The 23256-nt window shown below is 39.2% G+C and overlaps 1 protein-coding gene across 1 annotated transcript in view; it reads right to left on the bottom strand.

Annotated features, from left to right (window-relative positions):
* LOC126824339 (uncharacterized) overlaps positions 1–16290 on the bottom strand; it is a 31990-nt gene extending 15700 nt beyond the window's left edge. Inside the window, exons 1-2 of the mRNA XM_056101734.1 lie at positions 16006–16290; positions 14461–15756 (exon numbers count right to left, since the gene is read on the bottom strand). Of these exons, the coding sequence (XP_055957709.1) occupies positions 14461–15756; positions 16006–16014 (1305 nt within the window). The 5' untranslated portion in view covers positions 16015–16290. The remainder of the gene's footprint in view (positions 1–14460; positions 15757–16005) is intronic.
* Positions 16291–23256: the final 6966 nt, after the last annotated feature.

Here is a 23256-nt window from a genome sequence, read left to right as displayed (position 1 = left end):
ACTTTGATCCTTAATTTCATCAAGGGGAGATAATTTAGAAAATTTCTAATGATATTTTTGAAGTCGCATTGATAAGATCTACTTACATTCTAAATTTCATGAAAATCGTGCAACTATTAAAGAAGTTGTCAAATTGATCTCAAATTCCAATTCAAAATCACAGCGACGAATTTTCGAAATTCGAAAATTCGAAATTGCAGATTTTAAGTAAATGTTTCAAGGCACCGCTCAAAAAAAGAATTAGTAAAATAGGTCAAATAGTTACAAAGTTACAGTAATGTAGGTCAAATGAATTTGTTCGTAAAATTCGGTGATTTCGGATTCGAAAAACGATTTGGGAATATATTTAATTAACATTCGCACCCCATTTTTGGGGGAGTAGGTCAAAGTTTCAGATTGATCCTATGGTTAGATTCTAAGAAATCCGATTTGTAGAAATGACACAAAAAAAAAAATAATAATAGGAAAAATGAGCAGAGCTACATCAAACCTAATTTTGAGTCCCTCAGTGATAAATAACTTGATTCAAAATCGTATTATAGCCCCAACGACGATTTGATGAATGGAGACCGTAACGTTACGACAAAGTCTAACACTGTAAGTACCAAATAGTCATACGAGATATGTGCATCTCATCAAATTCAGCTTATACCATACCCACAATAATGTTACGGAGTCAGTGAGTTCAAGTTAGACAATACGCTGACCTTCCACTGACCATGCTTATAATATAAAATCTGTCAATGACAGCTGATTCATTGTTTAGTTTTTTATATGATATATTTAATATCAATAATATATGTATATGCATGCTTTATTTTACTTTACACGACCTCTAAAAATGCCCCAAATCGTAAAAATACGACTTTTTGGATTTCGATCTCCTTTTTTCGGCTACCCCGGACATTTTCAAAAAATGGTACAATGATTTCACACAAAAGGCCAGCTATTAGCCTCTCGATTGACAAGAGTTTCATCGCCCTCCATTCATTATAACCAATGTCATCGTGCCCTAAAGAATCAACAAATCAGCTTGCTTATCTCTGCTTACCCTAGGCAAAAAATGCCCATCTTTGAACTCAATCATGACATTGACCTAGTGAACGCCTACACCAAGTTTGAACATTCTAGCTTAATAAGAAGGAGAGTTCTTGTGTTCCAAAGTCCCGGCCCTTCAAATTGCTTCTATTTTTCATTTTCAATTCAAAATGGTGACCATCACGTGACCGAAATCAAAATTCTGATCCGATAGATTTTTAGGCATTCCTTCCAGGATTCCGAAAATATGACGCCCGAGTCTGTAAGTAAAATAGCAAAAAAGCCTTTTTGATTTTTCACGTTTAAAGATGGTGGCACTTCCGGTTCGATCGACAAACTCCATATTTTGTGTACGAATCAGTAATTACTTGTCTAGTATCGAATTTTTTTTTTAGGTCATTCTGACCTATATTTTGACGATTTTTTTGAAAACTTTGATCCTTAATTTCACCAAGGGGAGATAATTTAGAAAATTTCCAAGGACATCATTGAAGTCGCATTGGCAAGATCTACTAACATTCTAAATTTCACGAAAATCGCACAACTATTAAAGAAGTTGTCAAATTGGTAATAACTTCCGGTTCGAAATGACAGCGACGAATTTTCGAAATGCCAAAATCCGAAATTGCAGATTTGAAGTAAATGTTTCAAGATACTCAAAGAAAAAAGAATTAGTAAAATAGGTCAAATAGTCACAAAGTTACAGCATTGTAGGTCAAATGCATTCCTTCGTAAAATTCGGTGATTTCGGATTCGTAAAACGTTTCGAAAATATATTTAATCAACAGCCACCACCCATTTTTGGGGGGATAGGTAAAAGTTTCAGAACGATCCTATGGTTAGATTCTGAGAAATCCGATTTGTGGACAAAACACAAAAAAAAAATAACAATAATAATCTTAACAGAAACAATAAGCTTTCATATGTAATATGAAAGCTTAACTAGATCTGCATAGCAGATATCAAAGCTTTCATATAAACTTCAAAAGGGGTTATTAGAATCTATGAATCAACAACCACTCTGACGGAAGATATTCTCTGGGCTAAAAAATCTTTTTTCTCTCAGCTACGAGAGATACGTAGAATTAAACCGGCCCAGAGCCGACCGTGTTGATACGAAGCCGCTTATTTGAGATTGACACATAACTGAAGGTGAATAGGCCTACCCGTCCAGTTAATACAATGGGCAATCTCACATCGGTCCACTAAAGAGAGGCACATGCTAGTCGCCCCCTACTTCCCCAAGACATTTAGTCCAAACCTTGACTCTCATACATATAAACCATTTGGTACTACATGTACATGTATTTCGTACTTATATCATATTAAACCCCTCGGCCGCCATGTTGAATCACACAGTATTTAACGTTCTATATCCTAACATCTTTATGAAATCAACGACAAATCTAAACTTGGGCACTCCAACCATTTTTATTTTTACATCATTCAGTTTTTTTTAAATAAGTAATTCTATCACAAATTATAGTGAAGACTGGACCACTAAACTAGTTACCCATCAGTTTTTCTTTGTGTTAATGCGTTCTACATTTTCAAAGCAATGATTCTTATAATGTGCGAGCCGCCATGACACCGGCGGATATTATAACTTCGATAGGCGAGAAACTTCAGGTAGCAGTTGGGTTTCATCAAATCATATAATTATGCGGTACGGCTTCACCTTTATTTCAATGGGAATTGGTTTATTATATGTGCAGTGCAGTTTTAGGTCAGTTTATGTGTAAATTAAGGGAGCTATACATAGGCCAGTAACCTTTTTGTAGTCATTTGACTAAAAAAAACTTGCGGAAAGGAACTCCGTAGGACAAGCCACTACTGTGGCAGGAGTAAGGCGGAAGACATCAGTAGTGGAACCATTTCTAAGTTAATCCCGAAGTGCGTTGCTATTGTAAGAATATATAAAATCGGGTTTCCGTTCCGCTTTTTTTTTGCTGTAGTTTGAGTAATGAGTTAGAACGTATATTTTGTAGTCAAAAAATCATTGCAAATAGAAGACCTCATCCCCACCACCACCAACCTGTAATACACTAGCTAGCTTGTGTATTTCCATATTCCATTTCCGAGAGATAGATAGAGAACACGCGAAATATAAAGTGATTTTTCTTACAATCAGGGACCATAATTCATGAAGTTACGATTCGATATGCGCAAATATCGAAAGGAACCATATCTTTGGGTTATAAACATGAGTAGTATCTGTGGCCTTCTAGCCATATTTTTACCAAGGAGAGTTGACGCCTTTGATCTATTCACTAGATTGAATAGGGGTATTGTTATCCGAACAATGGGTATATGAATATAGATAAATAGGTATTGTTATAATGAACTCTTGTTTATCCTTTGACCTCATTTGACTTCTGTTACGAGGTTAGCTGGAGGTCACGCATTGATTATTGGGAGTGAGTGGGGTGGGGTTGTCTTTATAGGGGTTCGTGCTGAGGTCAGGTCGTGCGTGGTCTAGCGTTAAGGGTTAACGTTAAGATTGACAGGTGATTGTATGAAGATTTTTTGTACTAAGCCAATAGTTTTTTTATTCTACATATTTGGGGGATAGTTAAATTAAGTTTCGAGAAAATCTACGTATAAAAGGAGGGGGTTGTCTACATGATCAAATGTAGAATTGTTTTACGAAGTTGAGCAAGAGGCTAACATCATGGGTTCTGACTTGTATCGAAAGGATATTGGAAATGATTATTTAGTTGTGAAATGTATCTGGCAAGATGTTGTGTGTTATCACATCAGACAGTATGGTTACAGTTTTAAGCGCGATAGATTTCCAACACCCTGCGGTATCATGTTTTTCGATCGGCAATGGCAAATGTTGATAAACACCGCCCCAGAGATAGATGAGTATCTACAAAAAAACATTGTGAAGAAGTCCGTGCATATTGGTAATGATGTGTACATAACGGTTGACAATAAATTCCCTGGAGTCAACATTCGTAAATTTTGGTGGTGTGAAGAGGCCCGAATGCCAAAACCTACCCGAAAGGGTGTTCATTTAAACTTGAATCAATGGGAGGCCCTGAAAGTTAGTTTCAAAGAGCTGTGTGAAAATAATTTTACGGACGAGGAACCACCCCTGGGTGTGGTCGGCTTAGGAGTGGTGGAGACGTGTGTATAGTTTGTGTCAAACATTTTTTCATTGGCTTGACTGCGAGAACCAATGGTGTAGCGAGCTACATATATATATAAATATAAGGTATCTAACTATTAAGTTATCATACGCGACAACATGGCGGCCCCGAAGATATCGGATGTTTCAGTCGGTTTGACAATGAATTTAGAGTCAAAAGATAATACAGACCCCGAAATATACCTGAAGGCGGGCTATTTAGGTTTGAAACGAAAAATGGTTTTCAAGATGACGTTAAAAGAATGGAGTAGGGTTGTTGATCGTTTCAAGCGATATCTAGGTTGTACAAAACCTACAAAATTTGCCATCAACCCGGAACTCAGTTGTGAACTAGGGACAGCGCGTCAAATAGTACTGCAACGGAAAAACGGTAGACAGCTGGTGATGCCTGAAAAAACTTTTTCCGACCTGACAGCCGTATCGCGAGTTACAAGATCTTTCAAGAGGGGTCGTTATCAAGTGTTCGGATGCCCCCCCCTCCAAACTAGGGGGTGCGGTTGAGGATTGGAGTTTGTTAAAATCGGGTCAGACGTGGTATGCGACCCCCGAAGAATGTGTTTCTGCAGCGGAAAATGAAGGTTGGGATCAGCCCGACTGTTACGCGACTCAAGTACGCGTAGAAGGTGTTTACGACGAATCTCAACTCATTTTGCACGAGGATCTTGTTGCCGAAACCGAAAATGTTACACCTCTCGTACCGTGTGCCCTGTGTTTCAAACCTGTACATGCGTCTGAAACTCATTACTGTCCGCCCGAAAATGTCCGGTCGTTAGTCTTGGAAATCTTGGCAGACTTGATCAACACTGAAATTTCAAAATGCGTAACTAGTCAGTGTGACGGTTGTCTCAATGAACGTGGCGGTCAGCTTGAACATACGTGTTTGGGGATTGACTACTGGTTCAACGAACTCAGCTTTGTGGACTTGTATTTTGAAACCTGTTTTCTAGAGGTGAATAAAGAACGATTTTTACAGATAGCCCGATTCGTACCAGAGATTCGTGATCATAGTGAAGAATTGTTTCTACATGGAACCCTGTATTGGAAACCTCAAATCTTAGAATGTGTTCGGACGTTGTCCAAATAACTCTTTTTTTTTTATGATTATTATTTCTTTTCTATATGTATTACATTACACCATTTGTACTTTGATATAATAAAAGATTAAACATTTTTTTAAAAGGTGTTAGTTATTTTGACCCTGGCATATGAAATGGATGTTAGATTAAAGTGGCCGTTTACTTGTATGATATCAGGGCCGACGCAGTCGGGTAAGAGTCAGCTGGTCAGACGCTTGATTCTAGAACTACCCCAAGTTGTCGATCAAACCGTAGATCGCACTGTGTGGTGTTACGGTGTTTGGCAACCCCTGTACGCAGAATTAGCGGGTGTCGTAGAATTTGTCGAAGGGGTGTCGGTTAGCCTAAATCCCAAGGAAAGAACACTGTTGGTCATCGACGATCTAATGGATGAGACGTCCGATAAAGTTTCAAAACTCTTTACTAGAGGGAGTCATCACGAAAATGCTTCTGTCATTTATATTGTTCAAAATCTGTTTCATAAAGGAAAACACCACCGGACAATTAGTCTGAATGCCCATTACATGATTATATTTAAGAATCCTCGCGATGTGTCGGCTGTGACACAACTAGCTAAACAGATGTATCCGGGGAAAACTAATTTTGTTCGTGAAAGTTACGAAGATGCGACACGGAAACCCTATTCGTATTTAGTTCTCGATTTGAAGAGTACAACTCCAGAACTTTTGAGACTTCGGAGTAGTATTTTCCCTCGGGACAACCCTACAGTGTACGTACCAAAGGTATAAAAAGCAATTGCTTCTAACCCCTTCCTATACATAGTTGCCCTAAAATAGATAATGCACGGTCTAGAACGTCATGCAGAGTTGTTACAAGCACTCAAGCGTTCCAAACCCCGGCAACGATTACATATTATTAAAAATGCGAGTAAACCCGTCATTAACGCATTGTGTGAGTGTTGCCTTAACATCTTGAAAGGTAGAGTTCGACTCTCGTCATACCACAAGAAACGATTGTCGAAACATAAACGTAGCCTAAGACATTTAGTGGACCGTAAAGTCCCGCTGAAACAGAAGAAAAAAATTCTACAGAGGGGCGGTTTTCTAGGGGCCTTGGTAGCACCGCTGGTAGGGGTTCTAGGTAGTGTGCTGCCTAAATTACTTGGGTTGTAATGGAATTTACTAAAAAGATGGCTCTAGTCCCAGAGAGTTTGTTGGAAAATTTGCAAACGCCTAAATCACAGATATTACAACCACCATCGGTGAGAAAAGTTTCGGAATTAGATGGTGAAATACGCCGCATCCTTGAGGACCCCCACTTGAGTGATTCGGAAAAAGCCGAAAAATATGGACAAAGGCTAAGAGAGTTTATATTTCATAAAAATCGCGCCATGGAACCCCCGACGGTATACGTCAAACAACAAGGGTTAAGTACTGATACACCGTACAAACAGCCGGCGGCAAAGGCCGAAGATCCAATCATCGCGCCACCACAAACGGAACAGGTGCGGGTTATCCCCCCTGAGCCTCCCTTAAAATCAGACATCATGACTACAGTTCCGAAATCTTTGAAAAATAAGGCCGCACTCTTAATAGAAAAATTATATCAAACACCAAACATCACGTGGGATGATAACGGTACTGTTACTATACAAGGAGGTGTTGTACAGGGTTCAAATATAACCGATCTCGTCAATGATTTGCTACGAAAGAGAAAATACTTTAACCCCATAGGATGGCAAGCACTAAGCAAAGCCTTGTCTACCTATAATTTACCTCAAGATTTGGTAGGTAACGCCGACAGATATCACTACATGAACAACCCGAGCCTTATGGGGACCCCCGGCCGTAAACAACGTCCACGTTCGCGCTCGGTTGATCACACACCTGAAAGTAGATGGATGAGGGGGTATATAAATGACACACCGAAAGCCGGTCGCGGCCTTGAATCCACTGGTTACCTTACCGGGCCAAATGAGACCCCATGTAAATGAAATTTTGACAAAGATTTATTATAACCCCGAACACCCCGCTGGATATGGGGGTATGCACAAGCTTCATAGATATCTTAGACAGACCAAACAACCAATCCCTCTTAAAGATATCAGGGAGTGGTTAATGTCCCAAGAAGCTTACACTAAACACGTAATGCCACGGAGACATTACAGACGTGATAGAGTCTATGTACACGGGATTGACCATTTGTGGCAAATCGATCTTTGCGACCTTACGTCATTGAAAGAACATAATAGTGGACATACGTTCCTATTATGCGTCATAGATGTTTTAAGTAAATATGCATGGGTGTACCCGATGAGAAATAAGAGCAGTAAAAGCGTTGTCTACGCCTTCACCCACATTTTGAAAAGCTCGCAACGAAAGCCTATTACTATACAAACGGACAAAGGTACGGAGTTTTTGAACAAATCCTTTCAAGCTATGCTCAAGAAACGGGGTATAGGGTTTTATGTTAGTCAAAATGACGATATCAAGGCGGCTATAATTGAACGCTTTCTGAGAACATTGAAAAATCGATTGTTCCGCTACTTTACGAAAAATAACACGTACCGTTACAGGGACGTTTTACAAAAGCTAGTCAAGGGCTACAACAATGCGAAACACCGTAGCATACAAATGGCCCCGGCTAATGTGACACCGGCCAACCAAGATAGAGTACTCGACGTTCTTTACAAAAAGAAACCACACGAAAACAAAAGAGAGAAATACACATTAAATGTTGGTGACTATGTGCGAATATCCGGGTCTAAACATCCGTTTAAAAAAGATTATTTGGGGTCTTACAGCGAAGAAATATTTCAAGTGGTTCAGAGATTGCGCCGGGATCGAGGCTTGTATAAAATAAATGACCTACAAGGTGTTGCGGTAAAAGGTACATTTTATCGTGAAGAACTGATCAACGTTATACCACCTAAACATTACGATATCGAACAAGTCATTTCTAGAAAGACGGTACGCGGTTCAAAATATATATTAGTTCGGTGGAAAGGTTATGGTAAAGCCTTTGATAGTTGGGTAAAAGCGTCGGATATCCGTCGAAAATGACAACGTTAAACCCTCGAGTTCACAACCGTGCCCGTACGTTTTTACAAGAGGTAAAGAGACCCAACTGCGATGACGCATTGTGTGAGTTGTTTCTTTATATATTCACGGGGCTCCTCATACTGGCTATAATAATTGTTGAAATTTCGAATACCGTGATGCTAAACAAAGAGTTAACGATTAACAATTCATCGAGGTTGTAATATTTTTACTTAAAAGGGGGTGTATACCGTCCAGACCAACCCCACAACTCCCAAACGACAATCGTATCAGACAAGTCAGAATTAGACAACCATGTCCGAAAGAGAAAGTTTCTATTTAATATTACCTTCAAATAGTAGTGAAAGATATTTTTCTAATAATAAGATTAGTCATTATACTACCAAATTAGCAAAACCAATTCAATTAGAAGGCGCATGGACATGTTCCCTCGTGGAGATTCACTACCCTTGCAGCTGGAATAAAATCTTTATCCAAGATTGTTGGCTTTCATACAGGAGTAAGACTGGAAATGAGGGGCCGCACCGTTTACGTTTTGCGGTACCCGACGGGTACTACGACACAGGTAATGACATAATCAACCACCTTAATAAAGCTGCTTTGGAAGTTGGAGCGTCGCTATCTATTATGAAAGATACCGATGGGCATATATTATTACTTTTGGGAAAAGACGGCCGAAAAGTACATTTATCTACCAATTTGGCCAGAATATTTGGTTTCATGAAAGAGAATGAATTTACAAGCAGTGTGAAAAGTGATGCAAAGGTCGATTTAGATTCCAATTTTCACAATATTTTCATTTACACGGATATTATTGAAAATCAGTTGGTCGGTGATAAAAGCGCCCCATTATTACGAGCAATACAAGTTGACCTGACTAAACCCTTCGGTTCGGCAGTCTATAAAACCTTTGACACCCCATATTATATACCAGTTAGTCAGACCTACATAGACACCATTGAACTCGGTCTTTACACAGAATTGGGGAAATTAGTGCCATTTGAATTTGGTGTAGTTTTAGTTAAATTACACTTTAGACGCGAAGAATAATGACATGTCTTCACCCTTATAGGTGTGATGAAACCAAAGTACGTCGTTATTATCTAAGTCAAACGGGTGAAGGCTTTCCTGTATACAGCGGTACCCCTTATCAGAAAGGATACGGTGTCGGTTCAGTTCTATCAAGCTTATTTAGAGCTGCAACCCCTCTCTTAAAGTCTGCCGCCCGAACTGTTGGAAAAAAAGCGTTAACTACGGGGTCGAATATTATTGGCGATGTTCTTCAGGGTAAAAATTTAAGGACCTCCGCTAAACACCACTTGCTGCAGGCGGGTCGGGATCTAGGCACAAGGGCACTTAGTTCTATAAGACACTCTACACCGCGTGGTTCGGTCAAACGTGTAAAAAATAACAGAGGAAAGAACAAGAAGAGACGAAAAAAAGCAGCCCTAGACATATTTAGCTGATATCCAGATCCCTTTAGGCGTTCAAAAAATGATCGATCCTAGATCATGTGAATGTGTATCCACAGGGTTAGAATTATTTTCACACCCAAATACCAAAATAGATATCGAAAGTGGAAAATGGCACGAATATCACCCTATATCTAATCTAGACAGTGGAGCCCCTCTTGAATTTTACATGTCGGGGTCCGGGGATGAATATCTTGATTTGGCACAAAGTTTTTTTACCGTCCGGGCCAAAATAACCAATGCCAACGGTACAAATATAGCAGACGACGCTAATGTAGGTCCTGTGAATAATTTCTTACACAGTCTGTTTAGTCAAGTCGACGTAACCCTAAATGGAAAGAGAATCTCTCAGCCTGCCTCCGTCAATCCCTACCGTTGTTATCTGGAGAACCTCCTCAGTTACGGCAGTGACGCCCAAAAATCTCACCTATTATCGTGCATGTGGCGTTTAGACACCCCTGGACAATTCGACAGTCATGATGTATCAGACGCGGGGGGTAATACCGGGTTTAAGGGTAGATCCAGATATTTTTCATCGAGCAAGACGGTGGACATGGTTGGAAAGTTACACTTGGACTTGTTCAGTCAGAATAAATACTTACTTAATGGCATTGATCTTAGAGTTAGAATGGTGAGGTCTAAAGATGCTTTTTGTCTCATGGCAGACGCCGATGCCTTCAAAGTAGTCATAGAAAAGGCGTCACTTTTTATCCGGAGATTAAAACTGAACCCCTCGGTTATCGTGGCACATGGCGCAGCTCTGATGAAACGAAATGCCGTTTACCCTATTCGACGTGTAGATGTAAAAAGTTTTACCATACCTGCAGGGAATCGTAGTTTGGATAAAGACAATCTGTTCTTGGGGCAAACGCCTCGTCGAGTTCTTGTGGCATTTGTGAGTAACCAGGCATTTTCAGGTAGTGTGGAACATAATCCCTTCAGGTTGCAAAATTTTGACATTAACCATATATCACTCCAGGTTAACGGTGAAGATGTTTTCGCTAAGCCTTTGACCCCCAATTTCAGCGAAGCTTTGGGGTTTGGATATACAAGATCATTCAATACATTATTTTCGGGGACGTCTAGCCTTTTTCAAGACAAGGGTCCTGTAATTACCCTGAATGCTTACCGAAAAGGTTTCTGCATATTCTGTTTCGATTATACCCCAGAACTCTCTGACGACAACACAGTACATCTAACCAAAACGGGTAATGCTAAACTCGAAGTTCGATTCGGGACCCCCTTGCCGTCCACTGTGAACGTAATTCTATACAGCGAGTTTGAAAATAAGATCGAGATAGACAGTGCTCGAAATGTTATAACAGACTTTTGAGATGAATACAGACCAGCTGACGACTATTTTGAAAAGTGACCCCCATACAGCCGCTTATTTTCGAGGGGTATTTGCTCGGGATAAGCTACCCAGGACCCTACAACCAGGCGTGTACATTTACAATTCTCATACCGCCAACAAAATAGGGGAACATTGGTTACTTCTTTATGTGGGCAGTCAAGGGGTGGAATATTTCGACTCTTTCGGGTTCAAGCCTTATCACGGCAATGTCATGCACAGGGTTAAAAAAACGGGGTTGCCTCTGTTATATAACAAACGTCGCCTGCAAGGATTGTTCAGTGATGTTTGTGGGCAATATTGTGTCTTTTACGCCTTTCACCGCTGCAGGGGTAAGAGTATGAAAAGAATTGTAAATACATTTTCTCGAAACCACCGTGAGAATGACAGATATGTCCATCGTTTTGTTGCTCTTAGATTTAAAATGTAAATGTCCATACCTATATAACCACCCCTTCAAGCTAAAATGTAACTCTAGATGCTGAATAGATGAATAAAATGATTTTTTTAGAAAAAACAAAACAAATGGTTTTTCTTTTTTTATATCTTTTATATATCGTATATACACAGGGTTATCAACAAATGGTGTTACAATATACGAGATTACAGTTACAAAAAAAAAAAACATTATTCATTTTGTTTGACGAAATCCATAAGGCATTGTATCGTAAGAATCCTTAATTTCTACGCGTTTATCGTAATTGAATGATAAGGTTTTTGACTTCTCTTTCATAGAAACCACAAACACTTTACTGCGGTGGAAAGCTTTCGGGTATGTGACTTTGACCTTACGGCAGTGATCATGTACTAATTCAACAAACGTTCGAAACTCGATACGTTGACTGACATCATGGTTAAACGTAATACCTTTAGATTTTATGGTGTAAGAGATTTCACGTGTTTTTTTATTTTCTATTTTCAAAGCGTAGGATTTGGGGGCGGTAGCGACGTATTCAAGTATATGGCAGTCAGGGTCTATTTCGTCCGTAAGTTCACCTAAATAAACCCCGGTTTTTACAGGGGTATCATTGGCGGTCTCTGTGAAAATGATGGAATCGGTATCAAAATACAGAACCCGATGGTTCAATTTATCTAAATATTCGTACAGTTTCATACGTCCGTAAGCGGCGGTGAAAGCCCCTATAGGTACATTTACGTGAGGGGCGACAGGGACAAGATCTTGGCGGTCTGTATATTGGACCAAGACCATTTCTTCATTGAGAATTTCGATATTTTTGACAATCTTTGTGCCGTCATAAAGATAATCATAGAAGACGGTTGGGTCGTGCACGAGGGCAGCGTGTACCCTTGTATCTGTTCGTTCAGCGAATTTTCCCCATAAACTATTTAAGCAGATCTTTGATACATATCGTAGCCCGGGGTTTTTAGATATTTTATTTGCTTCGAGAGTAATGTTTTCGTGTTGTTCGTAAGCTTTAATATACGCCGCCCGTTTGCGTTCGAGATCCCCCCAATCGATATGACAACACGTATCTAGATTATCACACGAGGTACACGAAGGATTAAGCGCGTTTGGATACCCTGAACTCTCTTGTTTAATTTTGAGAAACATATTGATATATTCGCTGAACAGGTCTTTTTCGGGTAGTTGGTCAAATATATCCTTTTCAGGTATATCCTCGTAATTGTCTTTAATTGTGGGGATATGGATATCGTAGTCTTTCTGATCAAGCTGAGCATCGTTGCTGCAATATCGGCGCGTGTGTGGGAAATTCCACACCTCGAAAATTTTAACCAGGCTGTAACCTTTTTTAATTGCGGCGATAACTTCAAATATAACCCAAGTCCCCGTCAGCGCCCTATCGTCGTCATTGTGAGTACACGGCTCTTTGTTTCGGTTCAAAGCGCATTTAGAACACAGTGGAAACAGTAGCTTACCATTAGCCCTAAACGGTAGGACTGGAATATATAAGGAGCGGGGTGGTAGAATTTGACATTTAACGAAACCTACATAATTCTCCAAAATATCGAAGTCACGCAGAATAAGCATTGGATGTCCGACCGGGTATAGCATTCTCTTATTCACAAAAGGGTAAAGCGACGTGAAATCCAGGTAACGAATTCTTTCGTTTTCACGGGCCTTGTGATAAAATTTCAATAAGTTCGTCCTCCCTCCATAGAAGGCGTCACGTACTTGCAAGGGTTCTGTCAAGGTGGGGGTGCACGCTTCAAAGGCTAAAAACATAGGGGTATTTGTGAGACGCTTGTATTCGCATTCCCATATACATCGAATACGTCTGGTCGGAGTCTTCAACCTCTCCAAACGGGCCAGGTGCTCCTCGTACAATGCGGCCATGGTTTTGTTATTGTATGGGGAGGGTTGATCTCTGTTTTTGATACAGAGACACCCGTGGAAAACGCAGCCTAAATATTCGATACACACCTCGATGTTATTTTCCATATACCAACCATCTACAGACATATTGAAAATGACCTTTTCACCACCGTTACGGGCGTGTTGTATATGACGATTTTCAACATATTCAAGATATTGCATGTACCGTATACATGAATTTGAATATTTGCGTGCGGATACATACTGACCCTGGGGCTCTATAGCTATCGTGAAGGGGGGTAAGAATTTTCGCCGATAGACGAGGTTACACAAGGATGCAATCGTAATAGCCTTTTGAAATGGCGATATTTTGGTTAATTCCATGAAAAGCTTTCTATAGCTAGCCGCGCCTAACCGTAGAAGATCAACATCCGCTTTACAGTATCGCACCAATTCAAACTTAGCGTCAAAATGATTGTTTAGAAGCACCCGCTCATTATACCATTTCATGACCTTATCGCGATCACTAGGGGACATAGATGACGTTTCGTAAAAACTTATCGAGGGCATTACGCCTTTATATTCCAGATTTTCGGGTTTAAGGAATGCATACGGAAATATACCCTTCGCAACAGGTAAATCAAATGTTTTGCTAAAATCTGCAAGTTTCATATGCATAAACGCTAGGCTATCTAAAAAACGTATATTACCGGGTATAGTCATACAAATGATTTTAGACCCGTTTGCAATGATTTCCGGTAGAATTCTAGTATGTGTGACGAAATATCTCAATACAAATAGGGCATCGAAAGCTTGACTGTTATGGGCTATGAATCTGGAATGCCTGTGGGTTAGAACGGTCGTTTTTTTACCTTCGAGGTCGACATTTATTTCGGTCTGAATTATCCAACGGCAAAACTCTGCAACGCAATATTTACCATAAAAAATCCACTCTCTCTGGGAGTTTTTTAAGTTACAGCCGACACACGGCGCGTTAATATCTATCTCCAAACATAAAGGACACACGCGATGAGCAATGCATAATATAGGAACGTGTATATTATCTTCATCCAAAATAGTCTCAAAGTCATAAAAAACAAAATATTTGATAGTCTCACCTTCAACCTCCTCTGATAACCGTTTCATATAGCATCTATGATTAGGCTTGCACAGTTGCATACAATTACGACATTTGTGCACGTCACAGGTGTGCTTATTAATCGCATCCTCTTCGTGGGTGTCTATTGTTGTATAACACTTTAAGCACGCCCTATATTTCATACACGTCGACACTGTGTATAACGGAACATTTTGGTTATGTCTCTCCAAACACTTTTTGCCTCTAAAATAACGGTGACAAAGTTCACACTGTATTCGCGGCCTATCCAGAGGGCAGGCCACTAATTGCCTGCAGCTTCGACATAGCGCTTTACACACATGGTTATTCTTATTAGAATATGGTTTTTCACACCCTGAACAATAGTATGAACGATTAAATAAGCTGTTGATTTTCTTTATATAGTAGAAATGTTTTTCCATTAAATACAGCCTTAAAACGGGGACATTGGGGTCCGCGTCACCCCTGAATATGATACAGTTGGCCGCCTGTCCATCATAGATGAGAATTTGATATTCAGCTTTTAAGTGTTCTTGAAATATACACCATTCAGGTCGACCTGCGGCTACTAGCGGGTTAACATTGAATTCTTGATACATTTCCATAGCCATGGCAATCTGCAGTGGCCTTTTCGCATAGGTGGCAGCTACACGTTTGTAATGTTTAGTTTCTTCGGCTGTTGGGGAAATTTTCTTATGATAAGAAATTTCGTTCATACCCAGGACTATAGATTGCCCAAAACAAGTTTGATAACCAGCGTTGGCTACGGGGGATATAAATGTCCGTTTTTTTCCACTCATAAAGGCCTCGTTCAAAATCGCCTTATTTGCTGAAAAACCCCCTTCTTTAGATGCAACGTAGGTAACGGTTATAGAGGTTTGATCGTCTATAACGAGGGTTTTTTTTGACTGCATAACTTTCGCAATTTCATCCAAAATTAATTCCAAAGTTAGTTCACTGTAAGGCCTAAACGCAATATATATTGGATTGTCCAAATCAGGGTGATTTAATTGTATTCTTACCCTCTCGTTTGGTTGTACATTGAAATTTTCTCTAACGGTCGCTAATATCTGAGTGAATAGTCTCTCTAGCCAATCGGGAGTAGTAGGGTCATCCGTGTTTATAATTTCCAGACGTAGCAATTCGGAATGTATGTTAAATTTCCTTGAAAACCGTTGTTCCACCGAAATCAGCCTTACTAAATCTTCGCCGCCACGGCCCTCTTGACAAATCTTTAAAAAAAAACCAAAAAACGGGAGTTGGTTATTTTAAAAAAAAAAAACCGGTGGGGTTAACAAATCGAGAATATCGACTACCTCCCCATCTTTTTCTTCACACGCCTTAGCAACTAAAGATTTGAACTTAGAAGGGGTTGCTATGTCACTCGTTAATAGAGCAATTAAGGGATCGTGATGTTCGCTTTCTGTAGACGAATTAGGTTCCCCATTATTTTGAGTATCGTGTAAAGTTTTTTTGCTCACCTGTGCCATGTCAATGTCACTATCGTCATCCGAAAATAATACAGGACTATCCAGTTGGCGATGACCCCTTTCGCACCTTTCGTCCTCCGTGTCGTCATCTGTGTCGGCGTCAGACCGCTGGTGTTTAGTCCCCGCTCTTTCATTATGATTACTTGTTTGATTTTCAATCTCGGCCCTGTCTAAAGTTTCGCTAATTGCCAGGACTTGACTCGGTGTCCAAAATTCAAATTCATCTGTAAGCCCTATTATTTCATGCCATTCAGCGTCTGTGTAGTTTTCAAACGGGTCCATCTTAAAAGAAAATAGATAATTTTGTTTTTTAATTACTAATCGTGTCGGAGCCGGTAAGTATTATTATTAAACATACATTATGCAAGAACATTATGTTAAAATGGTCCCGAAGTGTATATATTAATGTTAAAAACAATTTAAAATTAACAATAATAATAATAACGTAATAATTTAAAAAAAAAACCACAAAAAAAAAAAAAAAAAAATGGAGCTTATGTATTAAAGGAGAGATAATGTTAGCAAAAGCCCCGGATTGAAAACGTATAAAAAGGGGGATAACTCTCTTTTTTTTTCTATTTCCGGGGTAAATAAAGTTAGCAAACGTCTCGGATCGAAAACGTATAAAAGGGGGATAACTCTCTTTTTTTCTATTTCCGGGGGAAATAAAGTTAGCTAACGCCCCCCCGGATTGAAAACGTATAAAAGGGGGAGGATAACTCGCTTTTTTTTTTTTCAAAGATTTCAAGCGCGAGTCTATTTCCGGGGATAAATAATTAAAAAAAAAAAATTAATAAAAAAAGATTAAAAAAGAATAATAATAATAATAATAACATAATAATTTAAAAAAAAAAAAAAAAAAAAAAAATGGAACTTATGTATTAAAGGGGAGATAATGTTAGCAAAAGCCCCGGATTGAAAACGTATAAAAAGGGGGGGGGGGATAACTCGCTTTTTTCAAAGATTTCAAGCGCGAGTCTATTTCCGGGGATAAATAATTAAAAAAAAAAAAAAAAACATTAATAAAAAAAAGATTAAAAAAGAATAAAAGGGGGGGGGGGGGTAACTCGCTTTTTTCAAAGATTTCAAGCGCGAGTCTATTTCCGGGGATAAATAATTAAAAAAAAAAAATTAATAAAAAAAAAGATTAAAAAAGAATAATAATAATAATAATAACATAATAATTTAAAAAAAAAAAAACACAAACAAAAAAAAAAAAAAAATGGAGCTTATGTATTAAAGGAGAGATAATGTTAGCAAAAGCCCCGGATTGAAAACGTATAAAAAGGGGGATAACTCTCTTTTTTTTTTCTATTTCCGGGGTAAATAAAGTTAGCAAACGTCTCGGATCGAAAACGTATAAAAGGGGGATAACTCTCTTTTTTTCTATTTCCGGGGTAAATAAAGTTAGCTACCGCCCCCAGATTGAAAACGTATAAAAGGGGGGATAACTCGCTTTTTTCAAAGATTTCAAGCGCGAGTCTATTTCCGGGGATAAATAATTAAAAAAAAAAAATTAATAAAAAAAAAAAGATTAAAAAAAAAATAATAATAATAATAACATAATAATTTTAAAAAAAAAACACAAACAAAAAAAAAAAAAAAATGGAGCTTATGTATTAAAGGAGAGATAATGTTAGCAAAAGCCCCGATTGAAAACGTATAAAAAGGGGGATAACTCTCTTTTTTTTTTCTATTTCCGGGGTAAATAAAGTTAGCAAACGTCTCGGATCGAAAACGTATAAAAGGGGGATAACTCTCTTTTTTTCTATTTCCGGGGGAAATAAAGTTAGCTACCGCCCCCAGATTGAAAACGTATAAAAGGGGGGTAACTCGCTTTTTTCAAAGATTTCAAGCGTGAGTCTATTTCCGGGGATAAATAATTAAAAAAAAAAAAAATATATAGTTTCAGGGCCTAACCATATGTAACAGAGTCGTTTAATTATTATGACCGGAATAATTCTAAATGGACAGATATATGTATTACGGTATAGCCATGCCCCATATTTATAACACATACCTATTTTGAAATAAATTATAATCTAATGGAGACAACTCGGTTAACAAAAAAAATTAATATATTTCAGAAAAAATACTATTACCTCAAAAAGAGATTAATAAAATTTATAATAATTTTCCCACCCTAGCATCTTGGTTTTGTTTACGATACGGTTAAGAGCACGAATAATATATCCAATGACCTGATTATTAGTCCCCAAATGTTTTCATAGCATCTAGACTAATATTTTTGGAATATTTTTTGGCATGATATCGAAAACAAAAAAAAAAATCTTACATAATGTATCTTTAAAGAATAGGCTTACCATAATTTTTTCCGAATGTGTCCTATAATGACGACGTGTATACTCAAAGACAACGTCTCACGAGTTGGGTGTTGTTGCTACTTCAAAGACCACGGAGCTCAATGACGTTAAAACGACTGTCGCATTTTTGGTCAACAAACCATGAGAGCCTTCCATGATTGGTTAGTATGGGTCACGTGGTTGTTTAGCGCCAACTTCTGACCAGTGTCTTTGTCTCGTAAAGGGTGGTTAATCCTTTAGTTCCAGTCGACAGAGTAACTACAATGTCTGACGGTAAACCCCACGACTGAAAGGTGTTATAATTATGGGGACGCGTAGTGGTGTCACGCTGTCCTTAAGGTAATCACCTCAAATAGTGCTGGTTGACTGATTTAACATAGTACTCTTTAGAAATGCCGCGACAGTCCGAGCAATCGTTTTTATAAACCTTTTTAAAATAGCGGAGACCCACCAACAATTTTTTTTTTAAAACTCACTTTACAGCGTTTGTTCAGTTTTAATGTATTTCATTTTTAAAAAGAAAATTTTAAAAACAGTTCTCGAACCCTCAATTTGCAGTTGGTCATAAAATTATGCTATACCCTTTAAAAACAGCCGTACTTATGAAAATTGTCACTTCGACTTGTGGCTGAAAAGAATACAACAGCAAAACAGAAAGACTTGACGAAAAAAAACTATACAAGAAAAGACAAATAATTTAAAATGTAAGTTACTTTTTTTTTCTTTTTCTTTCAAAATTATGATTCAAAACCTACTTTACAAAAAAAAAAAAAAATCTGTAATCGTTAGACTGAAAGCATGGGGGGGGGGGGGGGGTGAGGGGGGGGAGATGAGGGGGGGGGGGGCCTTAGACCCTACATAATTTGAAGCTTTTAAAGAGGCATAACATTGTATGAGTACGGTATGATTTGACGATATATTCGGTCTAAAAAACATTTTCAAACTATTTAATTTATCATAATTTGGCTATAATGCATCTTGTATGGATTAACAACGATACGTGCAACTGTCGTTGGATACCGTTGTTGAATTCGTTGCATAAACACGATTTTTGACCGTGATGTGGGCCGAACCCTTGGCAAGACAGGTGCTTAGTCGTCCGGATAGGCCGAAAACAATGCAGAACTCCACGGGTACATAGTCATGTACGCGTAAAAGATCGATATAAGCGTTAACCCTTCACACCACACCCTGCGACCTAAATATTTTACGGTGAAAATATCTTTAATATTATATTTTTTTTGGTCTTTTTTTTAAGGTATGCAATTGCTGATGTTCGAAATTTTATATTATCAACCATTAGCCTGATTACGGCGACATTGGCACCCTATGCGCCTTCCTAAGGCACGCCTGATGTTGTTATACAATTACGGGGTATTTTGGCAGACGCAGACGCTTTGTTGTCGACCCACAACCCGTTCATCCCAACTAGACCAGCCACGCCTAGCCAGGAAAAAGAAACGTAAGTTTTTTAACTACTTGTATGGTGTTTCGGTAGAAAGGAGGGTGGGGAGGGGGGGGGGGTCGCCGCCACCTTTGCAATGAGAGTCTTGTCTGTATCGGGTTGCCCATTCAAGGATGTTCAGTCAAGCAGACTGTACTTTACAGGTCACGCGTGTTTGTTTGTTTGTGGTTTCTAAGTATCGATTCTTGAACGTCGTTTTGTTTTGAACGACACCAATATAGCCTATGGCATTAATTTAGGTATAGGAAACAAACAGTGAGGCAGTTAAACGTCTCACTCCATTTCACCTCCCGCCATTTGAAGATGCTTGCGTGTATACCCTCCGACCCCACACCCACACACCTCGGCGTCAATACCTAAATGAAATGTAATATGGGGTGGGGTGGGGGGGTAAAATCCTACTGTTCTACTCCTAACGTGTGCTTAGGAAGGACCGAGCATAAGACAGACCGTGTGCTATGAGTGAAATTTTGTCCGGGTACCCCGACTACGACCTACTCCTATATCCTTTTCCGACGGTCAAGGGATCTTTTACATGCACGACAATGGGTACACACGTCACCTCAGTTTTTCGTCCCATCCGGACGACTAGACGGCCGTCCTTGGCTGGACCACCGACCTGAATCACAGCCAATGGGGAAACCCCTCCAGAAATCGGGGTGACCTTTCTCAGCCAATGCAAGGGATCGAACACCCGACCTCTAGGCTAGCGAACCCAAGACTGTAATCAATGCTATTCTTATAATATTAATAATATTGCTTTATTTACCTGATACCTATTTGTTTTGTTCTTTTCTGCAGATTGTTAGCATACACTGACTACATATTGGCACGTTTGAGGTTGGTGGCCGACACAAATCCGGGGTTCAAGAAGCCAATGGATATTTTAGAAACTTACAGGGAATTGGCCGATTGGAACTCACCGGCGCTTTAAAATGTAAATTAAAAATAAAAAAAAAATATTGAAAAAAAAACAACCCAACATTGTTAGCTTCTTCCTTGTCACTAATTGAAAAATATAGAGGAATGAAATGGGGGGGGGGGGGAGGGGCACGTTGGGGTGAAGGGGGAGGGGGGTGTAACTAATTGAAGAATATAGAGGAATGAAATGGTGGGGGGGGAGGGGGGGGCTCTGGGGTGAAGGGGTATGTGGGAGAAGGGGGGTAACTGAGTGGAAGGGGGGGGGGACCAACCCCGGATAAACAATCGCAACCCAATCAATGGTCAATCTTAACGTTAACCCTTAACGCTAGACCACGCACGACCTGACCTCAGCACGAACCCCTATAAAGACAACCCCAATAATCAATGCGTGACCTCCAGCTAACCTCGTAACAGAAGTCAAATGAGGTCAAAGGATAAACAAGAGTTCATTATAACAATACCTATTTATCTATATTCATATACCTATTGTTCGGATAACAATACCCCTATTCAATCTAGTGAATAGATCAAAGGCGTCAACTCTCCTTGGTAAAAATATGGCTAGAAGGCCACAGATACTACTAACATGCATGTCAAGTTTCATCAAAATCTTTCACTGTGAAAAACCGGGGCTAAGTCATCTGAAATCAAACAAATTTTACAATGTAGGTAGTGAAAACAAAATGTTATGTTAAGCGTTGTTCGAGGGTGGGGTGGGTGCATAAAATTCCAAATGCAAAGGGTTATTTTTCGTGCACGCCAATATGCACACAGGATTTCGATTTTTCGTCCTACCTAAAAAACTGCACGCAAAGTTAGTTGTCGGGCCTTCGGTCTAGAACCACAGACAAAGGGAGAGAACGGGGACCTCTGTTTTGCATACCATCCAAGCGACTAGGCACTAATCCTTGTACCATGGACGAGGGGACGGGCGTTTTTCGTCCCATCGAAACGACTAGACACAGATCCTTGCTAGGCCTTCCATACTTCACCACTGCCAACGGGGAACCACTTTGACCTCGGGTTTTCGTACCATCCAAACGACTAGACACTAATCCTTGCAAGGCCTTCCGTTCTGCAGCAAATGAGCCACGCTGGCCTCGTTTTGTCGTAACATACAAACGACTAGACAATGTTTCATAAATTAGTCATGTTCGCGTGGGTGGGTTGGCAGCAGAATTGATATGTACATGATAGTGACACGAGGAGGGGGGGGGGGAGCGGGGTGTACACAAATCACACAAATCAGAGCTTTGTAATACACGCATATACTTGATATACTAAATACACAAATGGCTGAATTTCGAGACATTTCTGGCACTCTTTTATCACATAATGAGAACACTGCATTAATTTCTATATATCAATAAAATATGCCTCAGACCCATTGTTTATTTTTAAATTTGAATTAGACTCGTAACAAAATATATTTTCTGGCCACAAATAGCATATAAATAAAACTAGATTTACTTTCTGATTATTGTTTTTAAATGAAATCATTCCAGGGCTTTTATTGACATTTCAGAAAATGTAGAGTTGGTCCCATGCACTTGAGGCCCAAGGTCCTTGAAGTTGTACAGCTGCACCCGGTGACCGGTATTTATTTAACGGGGAATAAGTGATAATTCATATTATAACAGTAAATAATTAAAATATCCCATAGGGATTATAATAATATGTATATCATGTAGGTGTGCATGTAGGTTAAAATTGTGACCTCTGTAAATAGGCCCGTTCCTTGCATTTAGTTTTAGAGTTAGTAGTGCTAAAATTGAGAGAGCGAAATGGGGTTGATCGACCACTCGACACAAACTAGGTCATTTCGGGACTAACGTATGGTTCAATTTTATTTCAATAATTCGCTTGCGCGTAGGGGTCTAGCAGTGGGGGGAAACCGGGTGATCCTGAAAAAATACACAGGTTGGACGGGCGACCTACTCCTTGTCACGTACGGAAAGATACCCCAGCAGTCAAAATAGGTCAAAATAGGCGATTTCGGTTTCTAGTGTCGATGCATCGTTACGGTCAGTTTAAAAAATTGTCTTTTAAGGATAATGTGTATAGTACCAATACCTATCACATACGGAAGAGGCGATAAAATCTCTTTTCATTTCCAATTTCAAAATTAATTAAAACCAATATTAAATTCCGAAAATCGTTTTTTTGCTAAAACTCTTTTCTTTTTAATGTGATCAAAATGGGGGTAAAGCACAGAGTCAGGGGTGGTAATGGGCGTATTGTGTCCTAATTTCATGGTTTTCGGACAATCGGTGCCGGTGTCACGGCGAAATTCCACTTTTTTCCCCTCATGGAAGCCGTAAATTGACGCAAGGAGTAGGGTCGCCTGTCCAACCTTGAGGCCAGTGTCCTTTAAGTTGTACAGCGGCACCAGGTGACCGATATTTATTTAACGGGGAATAAGTGATAATTCATATTATAGCAGTAAATAATTAAAATATTTCATAGGGATTATAATAATATATCATGTCTGGGTATTACAGGGTTAAAACCAATATTAAATTCCGAAAA

Source organism: Patella vulgata, chromosome 6 (genome assembly GCF_932274485.2).
Source record: "Patella vulgata chromosome 6, xgPatVulg1.2, whole genome shotgun sequence".
Classification (NCBI taxonomy): domain Eukaryota; kingdom Metazoa; phylum Mollusca; class Gastropoda; family Patellidae; genus Patella; species Patella vulgata.
The sequence above is the reverse complement of the archived record's forward strand: the minus strand, read 5'-3'. Positions and strand labels throughout refer to the sequence as shown.